Below are 21,472 nucleotides of genomic sequence, written 5' to 3'. Positions count from 1 at the left end.
AGAGTGCTGGCTGGTAAGGTAAAGACATTTTTCTAGTTGATGACGGATTTATACTAATTCAGTTTCAGTGTATTACCTGAACCCATTTGTATTCCAAATTACTGATTTGTGAGAAATCTCATGATCACCTACTATACAAAGTGAAGTCTGCTGTTGAACTCATTTAAAATAATTACAGGTGGGCTAGCAGATGGCAGGGTAGCTAAGACACTGGATCTAACATGACTGACTGTGCAGTTTGAGTCCCAGACCCAGTAGCTTGAAATACCTGGGTTCATATATATGCGTGCCCAAAAATCCAAAGAGGAGAATGGAGGAGGAGGGACTTTGGTAGGCCCATCCCCCCTGGGAGGTGGTTTCTTACTTTCCCTCTCACTGTCTCTGGCAAGCACATGTGTCCTATGGCACGAAATCTTAACCAAACCAAACCAAAACAAAAGATAATTAAAACGATAGAAGCAAAGCTCATCTTCTCTTCTGTGCATGTGTTTTAAAATAGTATGGTTTAACTAGATAGCAGATATTAAATCTTACTTTCTAACATTTACTAAAATTTAAAAAAGCTATCACTTACCTTCCAAAATTTTGCTCTTGATACATTCTAAAAATGACAGTGAAGAGTCTAATGTTCATTTTAAGGACTGTATGTTAATTTCCCCAGTTCTAGAGATTACTCAGGTTGATAATCAAGGCACATTCACTCTCAAACAAAAATACGGGTAAATACCGTATGGTTAATTTTAAATTCACCAAATTTTGGGGTCTTTGTTAAAGGAGTGTCTTGGCTGGGCGTTGCCAACTAGAACTAATTTAAATCATTTACCTGAGAAGTCTTTTGTAGAGTTCAGAGATTGCAAATAGGCCTTGATTTTCCTCAGAGTAGAAGTGTTATGTTGTTTTTTATGCTAGTTCTTTTCATTTTTTTCTTCGATTTTTGATATTGGCTATTAGTGATTCTAAGATGTAATTGCAAGAACTTCTGAAATGTGATTAAACTGTGTAGGGCAAAATAGAGAACTCTCTATTTAGAAACTTTTCTGGGGACAACTTAATTTTGGATTGGGTAGCCAGAAATTTCATCGTGGAGGAAGTTGTACATGTTAGAGCACTGTCTTATTAAATGTGAATATGAACTTCTAAGTGAGCAGGTAGTCAGTCATCCATGTCTATTTTATATTTGATACGACATTATTAACAAAAAGCTTTTCCCTTTGCTTTGTTTTTGAATATAGGAGAATTCATCTGGATATAAAGACTTGACTGGGAGTTTTGTAACAATTTTGAAGCAAGTAGTTGGAGGAAAGCTCCCAATAGATTTCAATTATCACAGTGTGCCAGCACCATGGTTACAAATTCAGCTCTTGAGAATACTAGGACTTCTAGGAAAAGACGATCAAAGGTACACTATTCTAAGTAAATTTTCTTTTTTTTTTTTTCAAGAATTATTTATTTAATTTTATTCATTCATTTTGTTTTATTTTAATTTGACTAGAGTGAGACACAGAGAAAGAGAGAGAGACAGAAAGTGAGAAAGCAAAGCTACCAGGTCTGGAACTCGAACCGTGGTTGGCTATGTGGGAGTGTCCAGCGCCTTAACCACTACACCACCTGCTGGTCCCCAGTAAATTTTCTTAATGAGTGATTACATGATAGCTTTAGGCTTTAGTCATGCAGAGGTTTCTTGCTAAGCCAGATTCTACCAGTGCTTAATTAACTTAGTAGTGCTAAGTAAGCCACCACAGGAAGTACATACGTCCTTTCAGGTTGCCGGGATAATTTTGGCTGTTTACTTATCCAAATCCTTCCTGTTGCATAATGTACCTCTGGAGGGCTATCCGCTGTCTCTAGTTTCCTAATTGTTCCATCAGTAGTTTTGGGGGTCAGGAAACTCTCTGCAGAGGACCAGATAATATATACTTTAGGCCTCTGTGTGTGTGTTGGGGGTGGGGGAGGAGCTATGTTGCTTATTCCAACTATATACTTGTTTTTTTTTCTTTTGGAGTGGTTTTTGCCATAGGGCGCGTGCGCTTGCCAGAAAGAGAGAGACAGAAAGCAAGAAATCACTCCGTGAGGTGGATGGGGAGGGTGGCCATGCTGCAATCCCTTCTCCTCTATTCTCCTCTCGGGATCTTGGGCACACACGGGCATGTGCCTGGCATGAGTTTAAGCCAATGGGTCCGGGACTCGAACTGCGGTTGGCTACATCGGAGTCCAGCGACACAGCCATTATGCTAACTGCTGGTCCCTATACTTTTTTTTTTTTTTTTGAGAGGTTTTTTCTATAGGGCATGTGCGCTTACCAGACAGACAGAGAGAGACAGAGAGACAGAAAGCGAGAAATCACCCCCCAGGGGGGATGGCCACACCGCAATCCCTTCCATTCTCCTCTCGGGATCTCGGGCATGCACGCACACACGCCCGGTGTGAGTTTAAGCCACTGGGTCCAGGACTCGAACCGCGGTCGACTATGTGGGAGTCCAGCGACATAGCCATTACACTAACTACTGGTACCCCTATACTTCTTAAAAAAAATTTTTTTTTTAAATTCATTCTTTTATTTTAATTTGACTAGAGAGAGAAAGTGAGAAAGCAAGCCACTGGTCCAGGACTTGAATTATGATCAGCCATGTGGGAATGTCTAGTGCCTTAACCACCATGCCACCTGCTGGCCTCACAACTGTAAACTTCTGATGATGGAGTCTGAAAGCAGCCAGCAGCAGTACATAAATAAGCATGATTGTTTTCCAAAACCTTTTTTTCTTAAATAATTTTTATTTGATTTGATTTATTCATTTATTTATTTTTTTAATTTGACCAGAGAAAGACAGAGGGTGAGAGTGAGAGAGAGAGGAAGTGAGAAAGCAAGCCACCAGATTCAGGACTCAAACCCTGGTCGGCCATGTGGGAGTGTCCAGTGCCTTAACCACCACGCCACCTACTGGTCCCTCCAAAATCTTTTTTATGGGTGATAAATTTTTTATTTTAAGATTTTTGCAACAGGGCATGTATCCTTGCCAGAGAGAGACAGAGAAAAAGTGAGAAATCATCCCCCAGGATAGATGGCCATTTTGCAATCCCTTCTCCTCCATTCTCCTCTTGGGATTTTTGAGCACACACACCCAGTGTGATTTTGAACTGTGTTAACTAAATAGGAATCTAGCACCTTAACCACCACCATGTGACTTACTGGCACCAACAATAAATCGCATATAATCCCCACATGTCTTAAAATATAATTCTTCTGGGAACCAGCAGTTAGCGTAATGGCTATGTCGCTGGACTCCTACATAGTCGACTGCGGTTCATGTCCCTGACCTGGTGGCTTAAAACTCATGCCAGGCACGTGTGCGTGCGTGCCCAAGATCCCGAGAGGCTTTCTGTCTCTATGTCTCTGTCCGGTGAGCGCACGCGCGCACCCTATTGCGAAAACCTCTCCCCCCCAAAAAAATATAATATTCTTCTGATTTAGTTTTTTTGTTTCTGTTTTTTTTTTTTTTTTTTTTTTGTGCCAAAGGGTGTGTGTGCTCGCAGAAAAGAGACAGAGACAGAGAGAAGAAAAGTGAGAAATCATCCCCTGAGGGGATGGCCATGCCACAATCCCCTCTCTATTCTCCTCTGGAGATTTTGGGCACACATACACACACACACACACACACACACATCTGCCGTGATTTTCAAGCTGCTGGGTCTGGGACTTGGAACACAGTTGGACATGTGGGAATCCAGCCACCTTAACTACCATGCCACCTGTTGGTTCCTTGATCTTCTGATTTTCCCCCAACCATTTACAGATATAAAAACTCTCCTGGGAACCAGCAGTTAGCGTAATGGCTATGTCGCTGGACTCCCACGTAGTCGACCGCGGTTCGTGTCCCGGACCCGGTGGCTTAAAACTCATGCCGGGCGCGTGTGTGTGCGTGCCCAAGATCCCGAGAGGAGAATGGAGGAGAAGGGATTGCGGCGTGACCACCCCCCCTGGGGGGTGATTTCTCGCTTTCTGTCTCTATGTCTCTCTCTGTCTGTCTGGCGAGTGCACGCGCCCTACAGTGAAAATCTCTCCAAAAAAAAAAAAAGAAAAAAAACTCTCCTTAGCTTGCAGTTGTATTCAAATAGGTGACCAAGTTAGGTCTGCAGGTAGTAGTTTGTCAGCCCTCGCCCTTGTTGGATGTGAGTGCTTGACCTGAATTCATTTGTCAGAATTACTCTTTTAGCCAGTCACTTACATTTAACCCATAATGGACAGCTTCCCAACTGTGTGCATTTTGTAACTTTTTATTTTACCATATTTTTTCTAACTAACAAACTTTCAAAATTCCAAGAATGGTATAAGGAGCTCTCTATATTGTCTCTCTAGAGTTTTCAATAATTTGCATTTGGTCTATTATTCTCACTCTGTACATGTGCACATATGCATTTTTACTTTAAAATTCTTTTTCTGGGCTGGCCCCATAGTTCAGTGCTTATGCACTATGTATAGGGAGCTGGATCTCTATGACCGACTCTGGTGGTTCAATTCCCAGCCCTGGAGGCTTGAAAAGCACACCAGGTTCCTGTGTGTGCCCCAAATCCTGACAGGGTGAGAAGTGGAAGACAAAGGAATGTGACTTGACCATGCCCGTTTGGTGATGCTTTCTCTTTCTCTCCCTCTCTGGTGAACATGTGCATCCTCTGGAAATAAATTTAATTTTTCTAAACTGTTTAAGAGCAAATCCAAACTAGATTTTAGTCCCCTGAGAGCAAGGACATTGGTTTGAGTCTCCAATATATTTCTGTCTTAAGAAAAATATTTGCTAATCAGTGTTCTGACTTTATAGACATTGTTCCCTTTTATGCAATAGGGTACCTTCATATTCTAATTCATTTTTTTTGGAGAGGTTTTTGCTATAGGGCATGTGTGCTTGCCAGAAAGCCAGAGAGAGACAGAGAGACAGAAAGTGAGAAATCACCTCCCAGGGGGGATGGCCATGCTGCAGTCCTTTCTCCTCCATTCTCCTCTCGGGATCTTGGGCACGCACGCACATGCGCCCAGCTTGAGTTTAAGCCACCAGGTCCAGGACTTGAACCGTGATCGAATACATGGGAGTCCAGTGACATAGGCATTATGCCATCTGCTGGTCCCTCTATTCTAATTCTTTAGCCTAACTTTACAAAGGAATGGCTGTCTAGGCTGTTGCTCCTAGAAATAACTCTTCAACTTCAGAATATCAGAATCCATCTGCCAGTAAGCTCCTGATAGGGCTAATCTGATTGTATCACCCTTGGCATACTATGTTTCTTTTTTTCTGTGTTTATAAAACTTGTCCCTAAGTGAAACCTAGAGGTAATGAGTAGACACACGTGTTAGAAATGTTTGTCCTAACTACATTTGATTTTTGTAACTCCATCCTATCCTAATATGGAACTCTACTTGGAATTCACTAGAATTCTGTTTTAAAACCACTAATTTCATATTACTGCATTAGACCATATTGGTCTATGTAAAATACAATGTCATCATGTGCATATGTTGTAAGAAAGTAATTTTGGAGGCATTTAGTAAATTTATTTAACTAAATTCTTTTAATTGTTATCTTCCTTAATCCTTCATGGATGAATTTGGAGAATACACACAGAGATGAATAAGGTAGCCTTTACCTTCAAAAAGCTCAGTAGAATAGTAATTAGGTTCAATTAAATAAATGAAAAAAGAATGAAACTCTTTTACCATATTGTGGAACATTAGAACATTTTCTCCTTGTTTTATCAACTTTATTGTGGGATTTTGTGTTAATGTAAATCCTGTATTTATTTCATAGGGCCTGATTAACTCTGTGTGGCAAAGTGAAAAGGTTACTATTTTTGTAATTGGCCAGTGGGTGCATGTGCTTGTTGGGGGCTAGGGGTGTAGCGTATGGGGGTTGGTGAGAAAGTGCTGTGAGGGATGGTCATGCCACAATCCAGTCTCCTCCATTTCTCCCTCCTTTCGGGAGATTGGGCACACATGCCTAGAGTGTTTCTCGAGCTGCCAGGTCTGGGACTGTAACCACACAGTTGACTATATAGGAAGCAGCTGCCTGAACCATCATCCCACCAGCTGGCCTTGTTATTTTATAACAGGGATCTAAAATACTTAATTGAAAGAACCTAGACAAGTCTTTTATGTTTATGGTCTTTTATATATGTTGTTTGAGTATTTTCTTGTGTTCTATAGCATTGTACTTCTTAGGTCACTGACATTTAGCTCAAAAAATAAAAGCATTTAGCTCAGTTATGTGCACAAGTATTTTCACATTTCATGTGGCTAGTCATGACATTTATGCTGCATACTAGCTTTTTTTTTTGTAGACGTTTTTGCCTTAGGGTGTGTGCAGTCGCCAGAGAGAGACAGAGACAGCAAGACGGGAATTGAGAAGTCACCTCCTAGGGGGATTGCCATGCCACAATCCCTTCTCCATTCTTCTTTTGGCATCTTGGGCATGTGGGTACACAGGCCCGGTGTGAGTTTCAAGTCACTGGGTCTGGGACATGAACTGGCAGTCAGCCATGAGGGAGTCCAGTAACGTAACTGCTTGCTACACCATCTGCTGACCCCATGCTTACTTATTTATTTATTTAATAGATAATTATTTAATTCCATTTGTTATTATTATTTTTTAATTTGACCAGAGAGAGAGAGAGAGAGAGAGAGAAAGGGAAAGTGAGAAAGTAAGTCACCAGGTCCGGGACTCAAACTACGGTGGGCTTTATGGGAATCCAGTGCCTTTAACCACCACACCACCTGCTGGCCCTGCCTACTAGCTTTTAAATTTGAAAAACTAGACTATACATACAAGATTATTGAATTTTGCGGGGGCAGGGGGAGAATTGGTAATGTCTGCCGTATGGTTATCTGTGAAAGTAAGCTTATACATAAAAGAAGGGGATTTAGAATATGGTTCTAGATTCTCATTATTGGGTATTTATACTTCAGTCAAGATAGAATGAAAGTTACATGCACTTAAAATTGAATTTTTTGGCTACATACTGGGGAAAAATAAGGGAGAAATCTCCTGAAAGAGATATAATATTCATAAATACCTAATTTATACAGCTCTAGATGATTTTGATATTTTTGTTTTATAATATAGTTTTGCTGCAATACCACTGTATCCTATATTTTTTTATTAGTGCATTTATTACTCATTTTGGGTCACCAGAAAAGTCAAGGGGTATTTGTCTCTATTTTTCTATGCAAAAATGCCTCATGACTTTTCTGACGACCCAGTGCATCTTTTAGTTTGTGGCTTTTCTTCTTTTTTCAAAGTGTATTTATTTAATTTTTTTTTAATGAGAGACAATGTGCATGCAAGAGAGAGAGACATGAGCACCTTTGACAGGATATTGCCATGCTATGATCCCCTTCCCCCAGTCCTTGACATAGTCAGGATCTTTTTTTTTTTTTTTTTTTTTTTTTTTTTTTTTGTTTATATTTTTTTGCTATAGGGCGCGTGCGCTCGCCAGACAGACAGAGAGACAGAAAGCGAGAAATCACCCCCCAGGGGGGATGGCCACACCGCAATTCCTTTTCCTCCATTCTCCTCTCGGGATCTTGTGCACGCACACACATGCGCCTAGCAAGTTTTAAGCCACCAGGTCCTGGATGCAAACCGCAGTTGACTACATGGGAATCCAGCGACATAGCCATTATGCTAACTGCTGGTCCCCATAGTTGGGATCTTAGGAGCACCCTCCCAACATGTTCCAGGTAGACCGCAGATCGAAACCTTGGTTGGCTATATGGCTTCCAGCACTGCAGATTATCATTTGTGCCACCAAGGCTAGACCCATTAGTGCTTTTTGAATTGTAAGGCATAGAAAAATACCAGCTGAGAAATGGCAGTTTTCACATTGGCCTCTTGGAGAGGATTTTTTTTTTCTTATAGGCTTGCAGACAGAGTGCTAGGACTCCACAGCACTGTTTTTTTTTTTTTTTTTGAATGCATTCCTTAATCCAGTTACTGCTGTTGTAATCAATGACTATAAAGACATACGAGTATGAGTCTTTAAGTTGCACGAAATATGTTTCTTTATACTTGACATAAATATAGGTTAAAACATTCTTCCTTAAGAACTGAGTTGGTGCTCAAAGACTAGTATTTGACTTCTTTTTAAAACTGGTTGAACTACCAATAAAATACTGTTTGAAATAATCTGGATATGTGAGGTTTTACTATAATAACTTCAAACAGAGTGAACTATTTGTTGCAAAGAAATTATAAAAAGATAGTATGTTCAGGGGACCAACAGTTGACGTAATGGCTATGTGGCTGGACTCCCATGTAGTCAACCATGGTTTGCATCCCGGACCTGGTGACTTAAAACTCACTCTGGGTGCATGTGCGTGCGTGCCCAAGATCCTGAGAGGAGAATGAAGGAGAAGGGATTGTGGCGTGACCATCCCCCATGGGGAGTGATTTTTCTCTTTCTTTCTTTCTGTCTCTCTCTGTCTTTCTGGCAAGCGCATGCACTCTATAGCAAAAGCCTCTCCAAAAAAAAAAAAAAAAAAAAAGGTAGTATGTTCAACCAAACTACAACTTGGTTTATAGACTGGGCACAGTAGAGGAAAGATTTGATTTTATGTATATCTCCTCAGTGGCTAACTAGGCAATTTCAATGAATCAGGAAGTTCAACTCCTGAATAGAGCAAAAGAAATAGCTAAGAAGTACAATCTGCGTAACTGTATAGGCCGGCCCCGTAGTGCACTATTTGAGTGCTATGTGTAGGGAGCTGGATCCTACATGGCTAACCTGGGTCTGAATCCTGGCCCCAGTGGCATGTGTATGTGGTTGCCCAAAAATGTAGAAAAATGATTGCAGTGTGATCACACCCCACTGGGAAGCGCTTTCTCCTTCTCTGTCTCTCCAGCATGTGCACATACCCTCTGGCAATGATAATAATAAAAAAAGTAAATGGATTTTTGCACTTCTTTTCTGTAGATCCTTACTGGTAGGAAGAAGTTTGAAAAACTGTTTTATTGGGTTAGAATACTGTAATTCCATTGCAAATAAAATATCTTTTAAACAGGACAAGTGAATTAATGTATGATGTTCTTGATGAATCCTTACGAAGAGCTGAGTTAAATCACAATGTCACATATGGTAGGTAACATGTACATGCTACTGTGATGACTACTGTTGTTCTTTAGTATTATGCCTAGATCTGTATTAGAATATTGTACATTCCAGTAGAATTTTGTACATTACTTTTAAAATGGTTTTTGCGTTATTCTTTTAATGCAAGTGTTAGATGACTAATAGATAGCAGTAACTCAAAATTATGACATTTTCTAAATGTTGACCTAAATTTAATATTAGAGTTGTCTCCTTATTGAAAATACTTATCAAGTATCTTACCTGACTGAAGATAACTCAGTTTTGTTATATAGTTTGTGAAAGTTTATATTTGAGGGTAATTCTTAAATCAGTCAACTAGTCAAGTATTTTTAAAATTTCTGTTGTCTTGCCTCATGCAAGGTGTTTAGAATACAACTATGGGGGGAAATCACAGGGTTTATGGATTCGGTAGGTGGAAAGGGACAGGTGTTGGTGTTGTAAATGTTACGAAGAGGATTACGTGGTGCTGTGGGAGAATGTATCAATAGTATCTAGTAAGGGGGAGAACAAGGCTTTCCTGAAAAAGTGATATTTAAGGAGCTATCTGAATGAGTAGCAATAGAGGTAGCATACTGTTTTGTGATGAAACGGTGAACACATGATAGTTACATATGTTATATGTAATTTTAAAAAGCAAGGTAGTAATAGACAAGAGTAAGTTGGGAGGGTGGACAATTGAGAAAGTAACCAAAAATACTTCCAACTAGTGGGAAAAACTATTCTTTTTCGATCGATCTGAGAAAGCTCAGTGAAGAAATTGAGATTTTTGGGAGCACCTAAAAGATGCAAGTAAAACACTTTGCATTTTGCATGCTTTGGAGGGAAGGAGTAGATGAGGTAATAGGTAATGTATTACCTGTATTTTTGAATAGTTAATATATGCACATGGCTCACAATTCAAAATGACTCAAATCTCAAGTCACTTCTTACTTTGATAAAAGACCGTGAATTAGGAGATGAAGAGTGTTTGTTCTTTTAGACAATGGTAAACTGTGGATCTTTGGGAACAGTGGTTGTAGAAGTGGAGGATAGACCAGAAGGCAGAAATTGAACTCGTCTAACTGAAATAAAAAGTGCTTGACAAAGATGCAGTAGGAATAAGGAGGAAGGACTGCATGTATGAGACTTGTTTAGGAAAAATCACGCACGTGGTAGTGAATGGCGATAGTAAACTTTTGAAGGATTACGTTTTACGTGTATAAATGGTAACTAAGACAATAAGTGCTTTATTTGTTCAACAGTATTTATTGAATGCCTCTGCAATACAAACTTGATTTTAAAATAAGTACAGATTAAGGAAGAGTTGATTGATTTATGTATTCTGTGCTGTGTGGGAGATAAAGGCAGAATAAGGTAGACACAGGCCCTGCCCTTATGTGTGAATAGAGTAATGAACAGTTGATGTTACCTGGGTTCCTGCTGTGCAGGGAGAGGAAGGGGCCCCAGATGAGGATGACCCATATCAGGGCAGGTGGTTTATCTATGAGCTGTCAGAAGATCCAGAAAGGTGTCAGAATCTTTCCAGGCAGTGAGAGTATGTTAAAATGTTTTAGTTTGATATAATCAACATCTAGGATAAGTGTTTGAAAGGGTCTGAAGGAATTCTGTTTAAAAATCTGCTTTTTTTTTTACCCCTTGCAGAAAGTTTTTTTTTTTTTTTTAAATAATTGACTTCAGCTTTATTTTTTTTTTATTTTTTTGAATAGGTAATATATGCACATGGTTCACAATTCAAAAGATAACAAAGGGTATACAATGAACAGTAAGTCTCCCTTTCATCCTGTCACCCACCACCCAGTTCCTCTTCCTCAAGATAACCACTGTTATCTGTTCTTTTTTATTTGGACAATCCTGTATACCTGAGGGAGTATTTTTAAATGTTCTGAACTAGGACCCTTTCTTCTTTTATTAAGATTGCTTGAACCAACACCAGCAACGTGTCAGTCCAGTGTTTGACCTTGCTACAGAAACCGTATAGTTTCTGTCCTATTTATTTCCTTTATTTAGCTTTTCATTACTGTGCTTCCCCCATGTTTGTTTTGATATAGTTTATAGCTTACATTGATTATATCAGTGGTAGATTATTATTCTCTAGTAATCCTAATATAAACATTTTATTGCTTAAGTTTGTGAATTTTAAATTATAAGCTTCATAAGGGCAGGGACTGTGTCTGTCTTATTGACCAGCATATCCCAGAGTCTGGCACTGGGTTAGCCAATGAGTAATATGCCTTCATTGAATTAAAGGAAGAGAAAGTTATTTTCCTTTTATCAGTTATCTTAATTGGATTTTAGTCTTGATGCTTTCTAAGTCATATTTTTATGAAAGTTCTGTTATTATAACTTATCTTAGTGTCAAATCAAATAAACTAGATCAAAGACATTTATTGAGTATCTACTATGTGCCAGGTATTTTGTAAAGTGGTATAGAGGACACAAAAACTATAAGATAAATTGTTTGTCTTTAAGGATTTACAGTATACTAGAAAAGATAACTTATTTATGAAAGCATATACCAGTTTAAAGCAGAATGTGAAGGGGTGGTACAGGGAATCCATATTGTCGAAGGAATTCAGAAGTAGTAGAGATCACTATGGGCCCAAGGGCACAGAGGAGGATTTATTGATGTGGTAGAGCCATGAAAGGTAGGTAGGAATTAGACAGGCAAAAAAGGGAGGTTGAAGGGACTTCTACATGGAGGGACTGTGAGAGGAGGTGCACAAGTTGGGATGTTTAAAGTTTCGGAGAACAATGTCCCTCGATCTGAGTGAACCGAGGTGGGGAACAGTGGAAAGGCTGTATTGTGGAAGTCCTCTCATGATAGCCAAATGAATTCAGAGTTGAATATTCAGGGTGTATCTTCTACATAAGAAAATTATCTGGTTTTTATGTTTTAAGCTTTTGGAAATATAGAAGGATGATTCTATCAAGGATACTTGATGTACTTGAGGTTGTAGGAGAACTGTTTCTAAGTCTGCTGATTCTGTGCCCTCACTGTGTCTCCTTAGGGTACTGTGATGCCATAGGGTGTATAGGGCTTAATGATGTCTCAGTGATTCTTTTTTTTAGAAATATTTTTGCTATGGGGCGCGTGCATTTGCCAGAGGGACAGAGTGAGACAGAGAGAGAAAGCGAGAAATCACCCCCCACTGGGGATAGTTACATTGCAGTCCCTTCTCTGTTCTCCTCTAGGGATTTTGGGCACACATGCACACGTGCCTGGTGTGAGTTTTGAGCCACTGGGTCTGGGACTTGAAACGTGGTTGACTATGTGGGAGTCCAGTGACATAACCATTATGCCACCTGCTGGTCCTGTCACAGTGATTTTTTTTTACCATGGCAAAGCTCTAACTCCTTGACTCATGCTCTTCAAAAGAATTAGAAAGACATATTAGTGTCCAGTGATCACCAATCATATTTTTTTCCTCATTTGTTTTTAAGGTTTTTGTCATAGGGCTCTTGTGCTCGCCAGAGAGACAGACAGTGACAGTGAAAGGGAAAGTGAGAAATCACTCCCCAAGGGGGATTCTAAGCACACATGTACATGTGCCTGGCATGATTTTCAAGCTGCCAGGTGTAGGATTTAAACTGCGGTTGGCCTTGTGGGAGTCTAGTACCTTAGCCACCAAGCCATCTGCTGGCCCCCAATCACCTATCATATTTTTCAGACCTTTGACTATATCAGAAAATCAAATTGGTTGAAGAGTTTTGAGTAGTGACTCTATCTTTGAAATAAATGCTAGATCATCCTAAATGATTATATTGAAATTTAGCCAATTCTTCCTATGTGTGGGTTCTGCACCTAGTTTCAACCAGTTGGGGATCTCACGTAGTGGGGGAAAAACTTCCAAAAAATAAAACTTGAATTTGCCATGTGCGAAGTACTACACTGAATCCATGTGAATGAAATGGTGTGTAGGTTATTACATTAGATATTATAGGTAACCTAGGGGTGATTTAAAGTATACAGGAGAATATGCATAGGTTATATGTAAATATTACTCCATTTTATATAAGGGCCATGAACTTGGTATCCATGGGGGTCCTCGATCCAATTCCCCGAAGATATCAAGGGACAGCTTTAAACTACTGTACATTGAGAATAAGTGATGCTAAAGCATTCAAGTAGTGTTGGAAATATCTTTTTATAGAGAGACATGAGAATATTGTTTGTGTTCATTAGAATGTGAGCTTTTTGAGGCCAAGATTTTTTTTGTCTGTTTTGTTTACTGCTGTATTCGTAGTACTAAACCCGTAGTACTAAACCCACACCTGGCATGTAGGAAGTATTCACTAAATGCTTGTTGAATGAATGTATCATTCTTACCTATTTAACAAATATAATCCTCTGTAAATTGTACTGTGGTAACCTAATTGTAGTAATTGTATAAGCCTGAAACAATAAAGTTTCCTTTTTTTGGTAAATTTTCATAAATAAGATTTTTGACTAAAACTGACTTTCCAATCAGTTTTATTATAAGTTCTGTTTTTTATTATGCCTTACCATTATACCTGCCATTTTTCTATTTTCTTTCTCTAGCTATTCTGTTCGAATGTGTGCACACAGTCTATTCTATTTATCCTAAGTCGGAATTACTTGAGAAGGCTGCCAAGTGCATTGGAAAATTTGTTCTGTCTCCTAAAATAAATCTTAAATATTTAGGTAAGATGATTGATTCTTTTGTCAAAATTAGAGAGAGAGCTTTTAATATTTGCTGAGTAGTCATTTCAAGTCACTTTGTGTAACATAATCTTTGTTTCTAGGGCTGAAGGCTCTCACTTATGTTATCCAGCAGGATCCTACTCTGGCTCTTCAACACCAGATGACAATAATTGAATGTTTAGATCATCCTGATCCCATTATTAAAAGAGAGGTAAACTGGTATTTTGAATAGTATACATGAAGTATTAAAAATCTTAAACTTGGGACCAGCAGTTAGCATAATGGCTATGTTGCTGGACTCCCACGTAGTTGACCACGGTTCACGTCCCGGACCCCGTGGCTTAAAACTCACGCCGGGCGTGTGTGCGTGCGTGCCCAAGATCCCGAGAGGAGAATGGAGGAGAAGGGATTGTGGCGTGGCCATCCCCCCTGGGGAGGGTGATTTCTCGCTTTCTGTCTCTCTGTCTCTCTCTGTCTGTCTGGTGAGCGCACGTGCTCTATAGCAAAAAACTCCAAAAAAAAATCTTAAACTTTTTCTTGGTATTGTGGACAGAGATTAAAGTGTTGGGTAGTATGTGTATGTGTGTGTATGCACACGTGTGTGTTTCAACTTTTTAATGTGCATATTGGTTTTTTTTTTTTTTTACTAAAGTTTAAATAACTTTTCTAAAGAGTACTGTGTCAATAGCCACAGGGATATTTTTATATTATGAGTTGAAGGGGTTAGGTCCTATAATCTCTTTGGGTTCATTAAATTTTTTTGGTTTGAGGATTTTACCAATAGGAGACCTGTATTCTAGTCCCAAGTCTTCCTATTAGTACCCATTAAGATGTACTCCTGTTATTATCAAACTTAAGATGTAATAAATGATGATTAATGTTAAAATAAATGTTTTATGCCTTGAAATGAATGAATTAATTCTTTATTAAATAGATGAGATTATTGAAAGGATTCTTGGGCCTGCAGGTGGCATGGTGGTTAGGGCTCTGGACTCCTACATGGCTGATTATGGGTTGAGTCTTGGACCTGGCAACTTGTTTTCTCACTTTCCCTTTTTTTCTCTCTGGTCAAATTAAGAAATAATAATAGCAACAAATATAGTCTCAAAAAAATAGAAAGGATTTGTGAAGATAACCCTAAAATGATTTGAATTTTTTGAAAGATATAATAATATATTTAATTTTTAAAAACTTTTTTGGCCTATACATTTGCTTCAGTGTTGGGACCAGCAGTTGGCACAATGGCTATATCAGCTGGACTCCCATGTGGTCGACTGCGGTTCGAGCCCCGGACCCGGTGGCTTATCCTCACTCCGGGTGCATGTGCGTGACTGCCCAAGATCCTGAGAGGAGGATGGAGTAGAAGGGATTGTAGCATGTTCCCCCCTGGGGGGTGATTTCTCGCTTTCTGTCTCTCTGTCTCTCTCTGGCTTTGTGGTGAGCACACACACCCTATAGCAAAAATTTCTCAAAAAAAAAATTGCTTCAATGTCTACTTGGATATCTATTTAGATATTTCTATAAATTCTCATATAGAGAAATCACTCCATACCTTCATCTAAGTGGTATATGGGGCCTAGTTAAGAAAAGTTGTATTTCTGATTTTAAAAGTGATAAAGACTGGGGGGCAGCAGATAGTGTGGTGGATAAGTTGCTAGACTCCCACATGGCCAACTGTGGTTCAAGTCATGGACCTGGCAACCTGAAAATTATTTAGGGCACATGTTCGTGCATGTCCAAAATCCTAGGAAGAGAATAGAGGAGAAGGGATGTGGTGTAACCATCCCCCCAGAGGGTGCTTTCTCACTTTCACTCTCACCATCTCTCTCTGTCTTTTTCTCCAGTGAGCACACATGCCCTATGAGGGAAAAACAAAATAATAAAGATTAAAATAAAAATCTAAATACCACTAAAGCAATGAAAAATAGGATTTATAGAGAGAACACTATTACATTAGACAGTTATAATTTTTGAAAGATGAATTTTGAATTTTAAAAGGCATTTTGAAACATTTTTGAGAGGCGCTGGTGGGTGGCATAGTAGTTAAGGGCACTGACCTACCGTAGTTCAAGTCCCAGACCTGGAGGCTTGCTTGTCTCTCTCTCTCTCTTACTCTGTCCCACTCTGATCGAATTAAAGTCAAGCAAAATAATTCTTAAAAAAAAAAAAAAAACCATTTTTGAGAAATTTGCTTTCATATCTGTATTTTTAAAAATCATATTTTTTAGAGAGATTTTTGCTATAGGGCACATGGGCTTGCCAAAGAGACAGAGATGGAGACAGAAAGTGAGAAACCCCTTATGGGGGATGGCCACACTGCAGTCCCTTCTTCGCTCAGGGTTTTGGGAACACGGGCACATGCACCCAGTGTGAGTTTTAAGCCACCAGGTCTGAGACTCAAACTGCAGTCAACTGTGGGAGTCCAGGGATGTAACCATTATGCCATCTGCTGGCCCCTTAAATTCATATTTTTAATTGTCCAGAAATTATTACCTGGCTTAAATGACTTTGGGAAATTTCAGATGTACTAATTTCTGTGCATGGGCATTATAGAAAAATGAATAGACTCTAAGAGACAGTAACATCCCTTCCACTAACAAATATAGAGCTGGAACCAGCAGATGGTATAATGGTTATGTCACTGAACTCCCACGTAGTCGACCACAGATCGAGTCCTGGACCCAATGGCTTAAAACTCATGTTGGGCATGTGTGTGTGCCCAAGATCCTAAAGGAGTATGGAGGAGAAGGGTTTGTGGTGTGGCCATCCTCCCTGGGGGGTGAATTTCTCACTTTCTGTCTCTGTCTCTCTGGCAAGTACACGTGTCCTATAGCAAAAATCTCTCTTAAAAACAAAAACCAAAAAAACAAATATAGAACATGCAACATCTTTGTGTAGTTGACCACTAAGGTAAATGAAGTTGACTTTGATATAATATTCATATTGGTGTATTTAACTCTTTTTTTCATTAAAAATTTTTTTTTTTAGATTTTATTTTATGCATTCAGTCACTGTACACTAGAGCTTGTAAAGTGAACCTACCCGACAGGAATGCACTTCACACCAGTCCAGTTGAAGATACCATACATGTTATCATCAATAGATAATCATCTATTTCTGTGTCCCATAGATGTCTTACCTCTCCAAATGGAGTTTTTATTTATTTATTTTATATATATAATCACTATACATCATTACTACTTGTAAAGTGAATTTACCCAACATGAATACACTTCATAAAAGTCCAGTTGAAGATACCATACATGTTATCATCAATAGATAATCATCTATTTCTGTGTCCTATAAATGTTTTGCCTTTTAATTGTTCTCCTATGTTCTCTTCTTCTCATTCTCCCCCGTCTCCCATCCTCTTTCCACACTGTATCCAGTTTCCATAACCATTTTCCATTTTTTTTTTTTTGAGAGATTTTTTTGCTATAGGGTGCATGTGCTCCCCAGAGAGACAGAGAGAGATAGAGACCCAGAAAGTGAGTACTCACCCCTCAGGGGTCATGCCGCAGTCCCCATTCCTTTATTCTCCTCTCGGGATTTTGGGCACTTGCACACATGTAGCCTATGTGAGTTTTAAGTCTTTGGGTCCAGGACTCGAACCAGGATCAATTACATGCAACTTCAGCAATGTAACCATTACTCCATCTGCTGCTCCCATTTTCCATACTTTTATATACACTCATTTTTTAGTTTCTACCATAGAGTGCGGACAGTAGGTATACATTAAGTGGAGACATACAGTGTCTTTCTTCCATAGCCTGACTTGCTTCTAATTTTTTTTTTTTTTTGAGAGGTTTTTGCCTTAGGGAGCGTGCACTGGTAGGAGAGAGAGTGCGACAAAGATGGTGAGAGGGAAAGTGAGATATTTTCCCCCAGGAGGGTTGGGCAATCTGCAGTCCCTTTTCCTCCATTCTCCTCCCAGAATCTTGGTGATGCATGCACACGTGCCCAGTGTGATTTTGGAGCTACCTGGTCAGGGAGTTGAACTGCAGTCGGTCACGTGGGAGTTCAGTGACGTAACTGCTGTGCCATCTGCTGGTCCCATCTTGCTATATTTAATCATTGGACTCTCTCTTAAAAATGAGATTCAAGGGGCCAGCAGGTGGCATAGTGGTTAAGGCGCTGGACTCCCACATGGCCAACTGTGATTTGAGTCCCTGACCCAGTCAGTGGCTTGGAACACACCTGTTGCGTGTGCATGCATGCTTAAAATCCTAAGAGGAGAATGGAGAAGGGATTGCAATGTGTTCATCCTCCTGGGGGGTGATTTCTTGCTTTCTCTCCTTCTGTCTTTCTCTCTCTCTTGGGTGAATGCACACATCCTATAGCTCCCCCCTCCAAAAAGAAAAAAAAAAAAAAGAGAGAGTCAAAAAGAAAATTAGGTACTTTTTTTTTTTAACTTGTCAGAGGGTGTGTTTGCTTGTCAGAGAGAGACAGAGGGAGGAGAAAGTACTCCTGCAGTGGGAGGTGGGGTTCCACTGCAGTCCATCTATGTTTCTCCATCCTAGTGGAATTTGGGACACACATGCACATGTACTCAGTAAGTTTTTCGAGCTGCTGGGTCTGGAATTTGAACTATATAATCAGTCATGTGAGATCATCTCTCTTAACTGCTAGGCCAAAGATCTGGCTTAAAGTGACTGAAATCTGATTTGTTTGGTCCACTATCTAAGAAAAATAGTTTTAATGCTTTGCTTTTAAAAAAATTATTTTATTTATTATTATTTTTTAATTTGACCAGAAAGAGACAGAGAGAGAGGGGGAAAGTAGGAAAGCAAACTACCCAGGCTGGGACTTGAACTGTAGTGGGCCATGTTGGAGTCCAGTGCTTCAACCACTACACTTTGTACTGGTCCCAGTAGTTTTATTTCTTTAGAGAAAGTTCTCAGTATCAATGGTGCCCAAAGATGACACTGTAGTATGGTCTCATCAATGCCATCGTCACTTCTAACCTCTGTCAAAAATATGACAGGAACTTTGTTGTTGGCTGTGGGGTGTTTTGTTGCTTTAGTAGGATTCCCTTTTATCTGGTTTTATTACCTTTCATACAAGGGGAGAAAGATAAAAAAGGAACTAATAAAGCTGAATAGAAAAGACTGCTAGCCATGCAATTTCTGACACCATATCCCATTCAGTCCTAGAAATGCCAAATTTCAAGGTCTTAGAATGAAATTTGATGTGGATGATCTAAAAATATGTAACATAGAGTTTACAATCTACTGGGAACATATCTGAAGCAGCTGCGTAAATCAAAAAAACTATTGATGGGAGAAACCTATATGTTTATAGATTTAAAAAATAATGTATGTAGTTTTATTAATTATTATTATTTAATTTGCTATAGGGCGGTGTACTCACCAGAGTGAGAGAAAGAGAGACATAAAGAAGTGAGAAAGCAATCTGCTAGGTCCGGGACTCAAACTGCAGTTGGTCAAGTAGAAGCCCAGTGCCTTAACCACCACGCCACCTGTTACCTCCTGTACTCATAGATTTTTAAATGGTTAAGCATTACCTTAAAGCAGTTGCATTTTTATTTTAAAAGGTTTTTGCCTTAAGGTGCATGTGCTCATGGGGGTTTGGAGGGGAGACAGAGATAGTGAGAGGGAAAGTGAGAAATTGTACCCCCAGGGAACCAGCAGTTAGCGTAATGGCTATGTCGGCTATGTTGCTGGACTCCAACATAGTCGATCGCGGTACACGTCCCAGACCCGGTGGCTTAAAACTCACGCCAGACGTGTGTGCGTGTGTGCCCAAGATCCTGAGAGGAGAATGGAGGAGAAGGGATTGCGGCGTGACCATCCCCCCTGGGGGGTGATTTCTTGCTTTCTGTCTCTATGTCTCTCTCTGTCTGTCTGGCGAGCGCACGCGCCCTATAGCAAAAATCTCTCCAAAAAAAAAAAAGAAAAAGAAATTGTACCCCCAGGGGTATTGCTATGCCACAATCCCTTTTCCTCCATTCTCCTCTTGGGATCTTAGGCATGCACACACACATGTGCCCGATGTGAGTTTCAAGCTTCTAGGTCTGGGACTTGAACTGCAGCTGGCCATGTGAGAATCCAGCAATGTAACTGCTACACCATGTGGTGGTGTCTCTTAAGCTGTCCTTCCCCCCCTCCCCCCCACCAAAGAATTATTTTATTTAACTTCATTTATTTATTTATTTATTTAATTTGACAAGGAAGCCAGTGAGGGAGTGAGGAAGCAAGCCGCCAGGTCTGGGGCTTGAATTGTGGTCAGCCATGTGGGAGTCTAGTGCCCTTAAACCACCATGCCACCTGCTGCCTGCCCCTTAAGCAGTGTTTTTTTGTTTTGTTTTGTTTTGTTTTGAGGGGGATTTTTGCTATAGGGTGCGTGTGCTCACCAGAAAGACAGAGACAGTGAGAGGGAAACCGAGAAATCCACTCCCTAGTGGGGATGGCCATACCACAGTCCCTTCTCCTCCATTCTCCTCTCGGAATCTTGAGCACGCACACACAGATGCCTGGTGTGAGTTAAACCACCGGGTCCAAGACTCAAACCATGGTCGACTACATGGGAGTCCAGTAACATAGCCATTATGCCAACTGCTGGTCCCAAGCAGTTTTAAAAATAACTTTAGAATATATTATCTTCTTTGTACTGGAAGTGGAAGTTCTAAGGATTGAAAAATCAGATCCCTAAAGATATTTTAAACAAGTTTGATGAATAGGATTTATAGAAATCCTCTTGCAGCTAATATTGGTTATCCTAAAAAACCAATAAATGATGCTTTCTCAGTATTGTCCTTAGAGTCATAATGATTTCTGGAATATGATTTATTTAGAACTCTAGGCTAGGGCCTTGGAATGGTAGCCAAATGGGAACATTCTGTGGTAATGACCTTCCTTCATCTTCTTTGAAGCAGCATTCTGAAAGTAGCTATAAAGTGGTTCTTCGCTGATGATTGAGATTCTCACTGTAGGCCTTGGTAGGCTTAGAAGCACCAACCTTTGTCTATCCATTAGAGGTCATTGCCCTTAACTGCCAAACCCACACCAATGCTGTTTTCAGTTGTTTGGATTGTCTGGGAAACACAGATTGCCAAGACTGGATTTACACACACACATAGACACACACTAGTGTGTACATATACACCCATACATTTTTTAAAGTTTATTTCTGTCATAAGAGAGAGAGAGAGAGACAGAGAGAGGCAGGCAGGCAGGGACCTTGAACAGGGTCTTGTTATTCTGTGATCTCCTTCCTCCAGTGAGTCAGTATCTTAGGTACACACTCATACCCAGTGTGTTTCAGGTCAGTGTGGGATCTGAACTTGTGATCGGCTCTGTCGTTTCCAGCACTGTATCTAGTACACTATTGCTTGTGCCACTGAGACTAGGCCGAGTAATGTACAGAACTGTTACTTTTTTTTTTTTGGAGAGGTTTTTGCTATAGGGCGCATGCGCTTGCCATAGAGACAGAAAGCGAGAAAACACCCCCCCTCCCCTCCTGGGGGGGAAGGCCATGCCACAGTCCCTTCTCCTCTATTCTCCTTTCTGGATCTTGGGCACACACATACACACGCCCTGCATGAGTTTAAGCCACCCGATCCGGGACTCCAACCGTGGTCGACTACATGGGAGTTCAGCGACATAGCCATTACGCTAACTGCTGGTCCCAGAACTGTTACATTTTTAGAAAAGCATA

General features: G+C 40.0%; 1 protein-coding gene across 1 annotated transcript in view; it reads left to right on the top strand.

Annotated features, from left to right (window-relative positions):
- AP4E1 (adaptor related protein complex 4 subunit epsilon 1) overlaps positions 1-21,472 on the top strand; it is an 89,489-nt gene that overhangs the window by 22,379 nt on the left and 45,638 nt on the right. The window contains 4 exon segments of the mRNA XM_006168757.3: positions 1,233-1,399; positions 9,044-9,117; positions 13,673-13,795; positions 13,897-14,006. Of these exon segments, the coding sequence (XP_006168819.2) occupies positions 1,233-1,399; positions 9,044-9,117; positions 13,673-13,795; positions 13,897-14,006 (474 nt within the window).

Source organism: Tupaia chinensis, unplaced genomic scaffold, assembly GCF_000334495.1.
Source record: "Tupaia chinensis unplaced genomic scaffold, TupChi_1.0 Scaffold146140_1, whole genome shotgun sequence".
Classification (NCBI taxonomy): domain Eukaryota; kingdom Metazoa; phylum Chordata; class Mammalia; order Scandentia; family Tupaiidae; genus Tupaia; species Tupaia belangeri.
The sequence above is the reverse complement of the archived record's forward strand: the minus strand, read 5'-3'. Positions and strand labels throughout refer to the sequence as shown.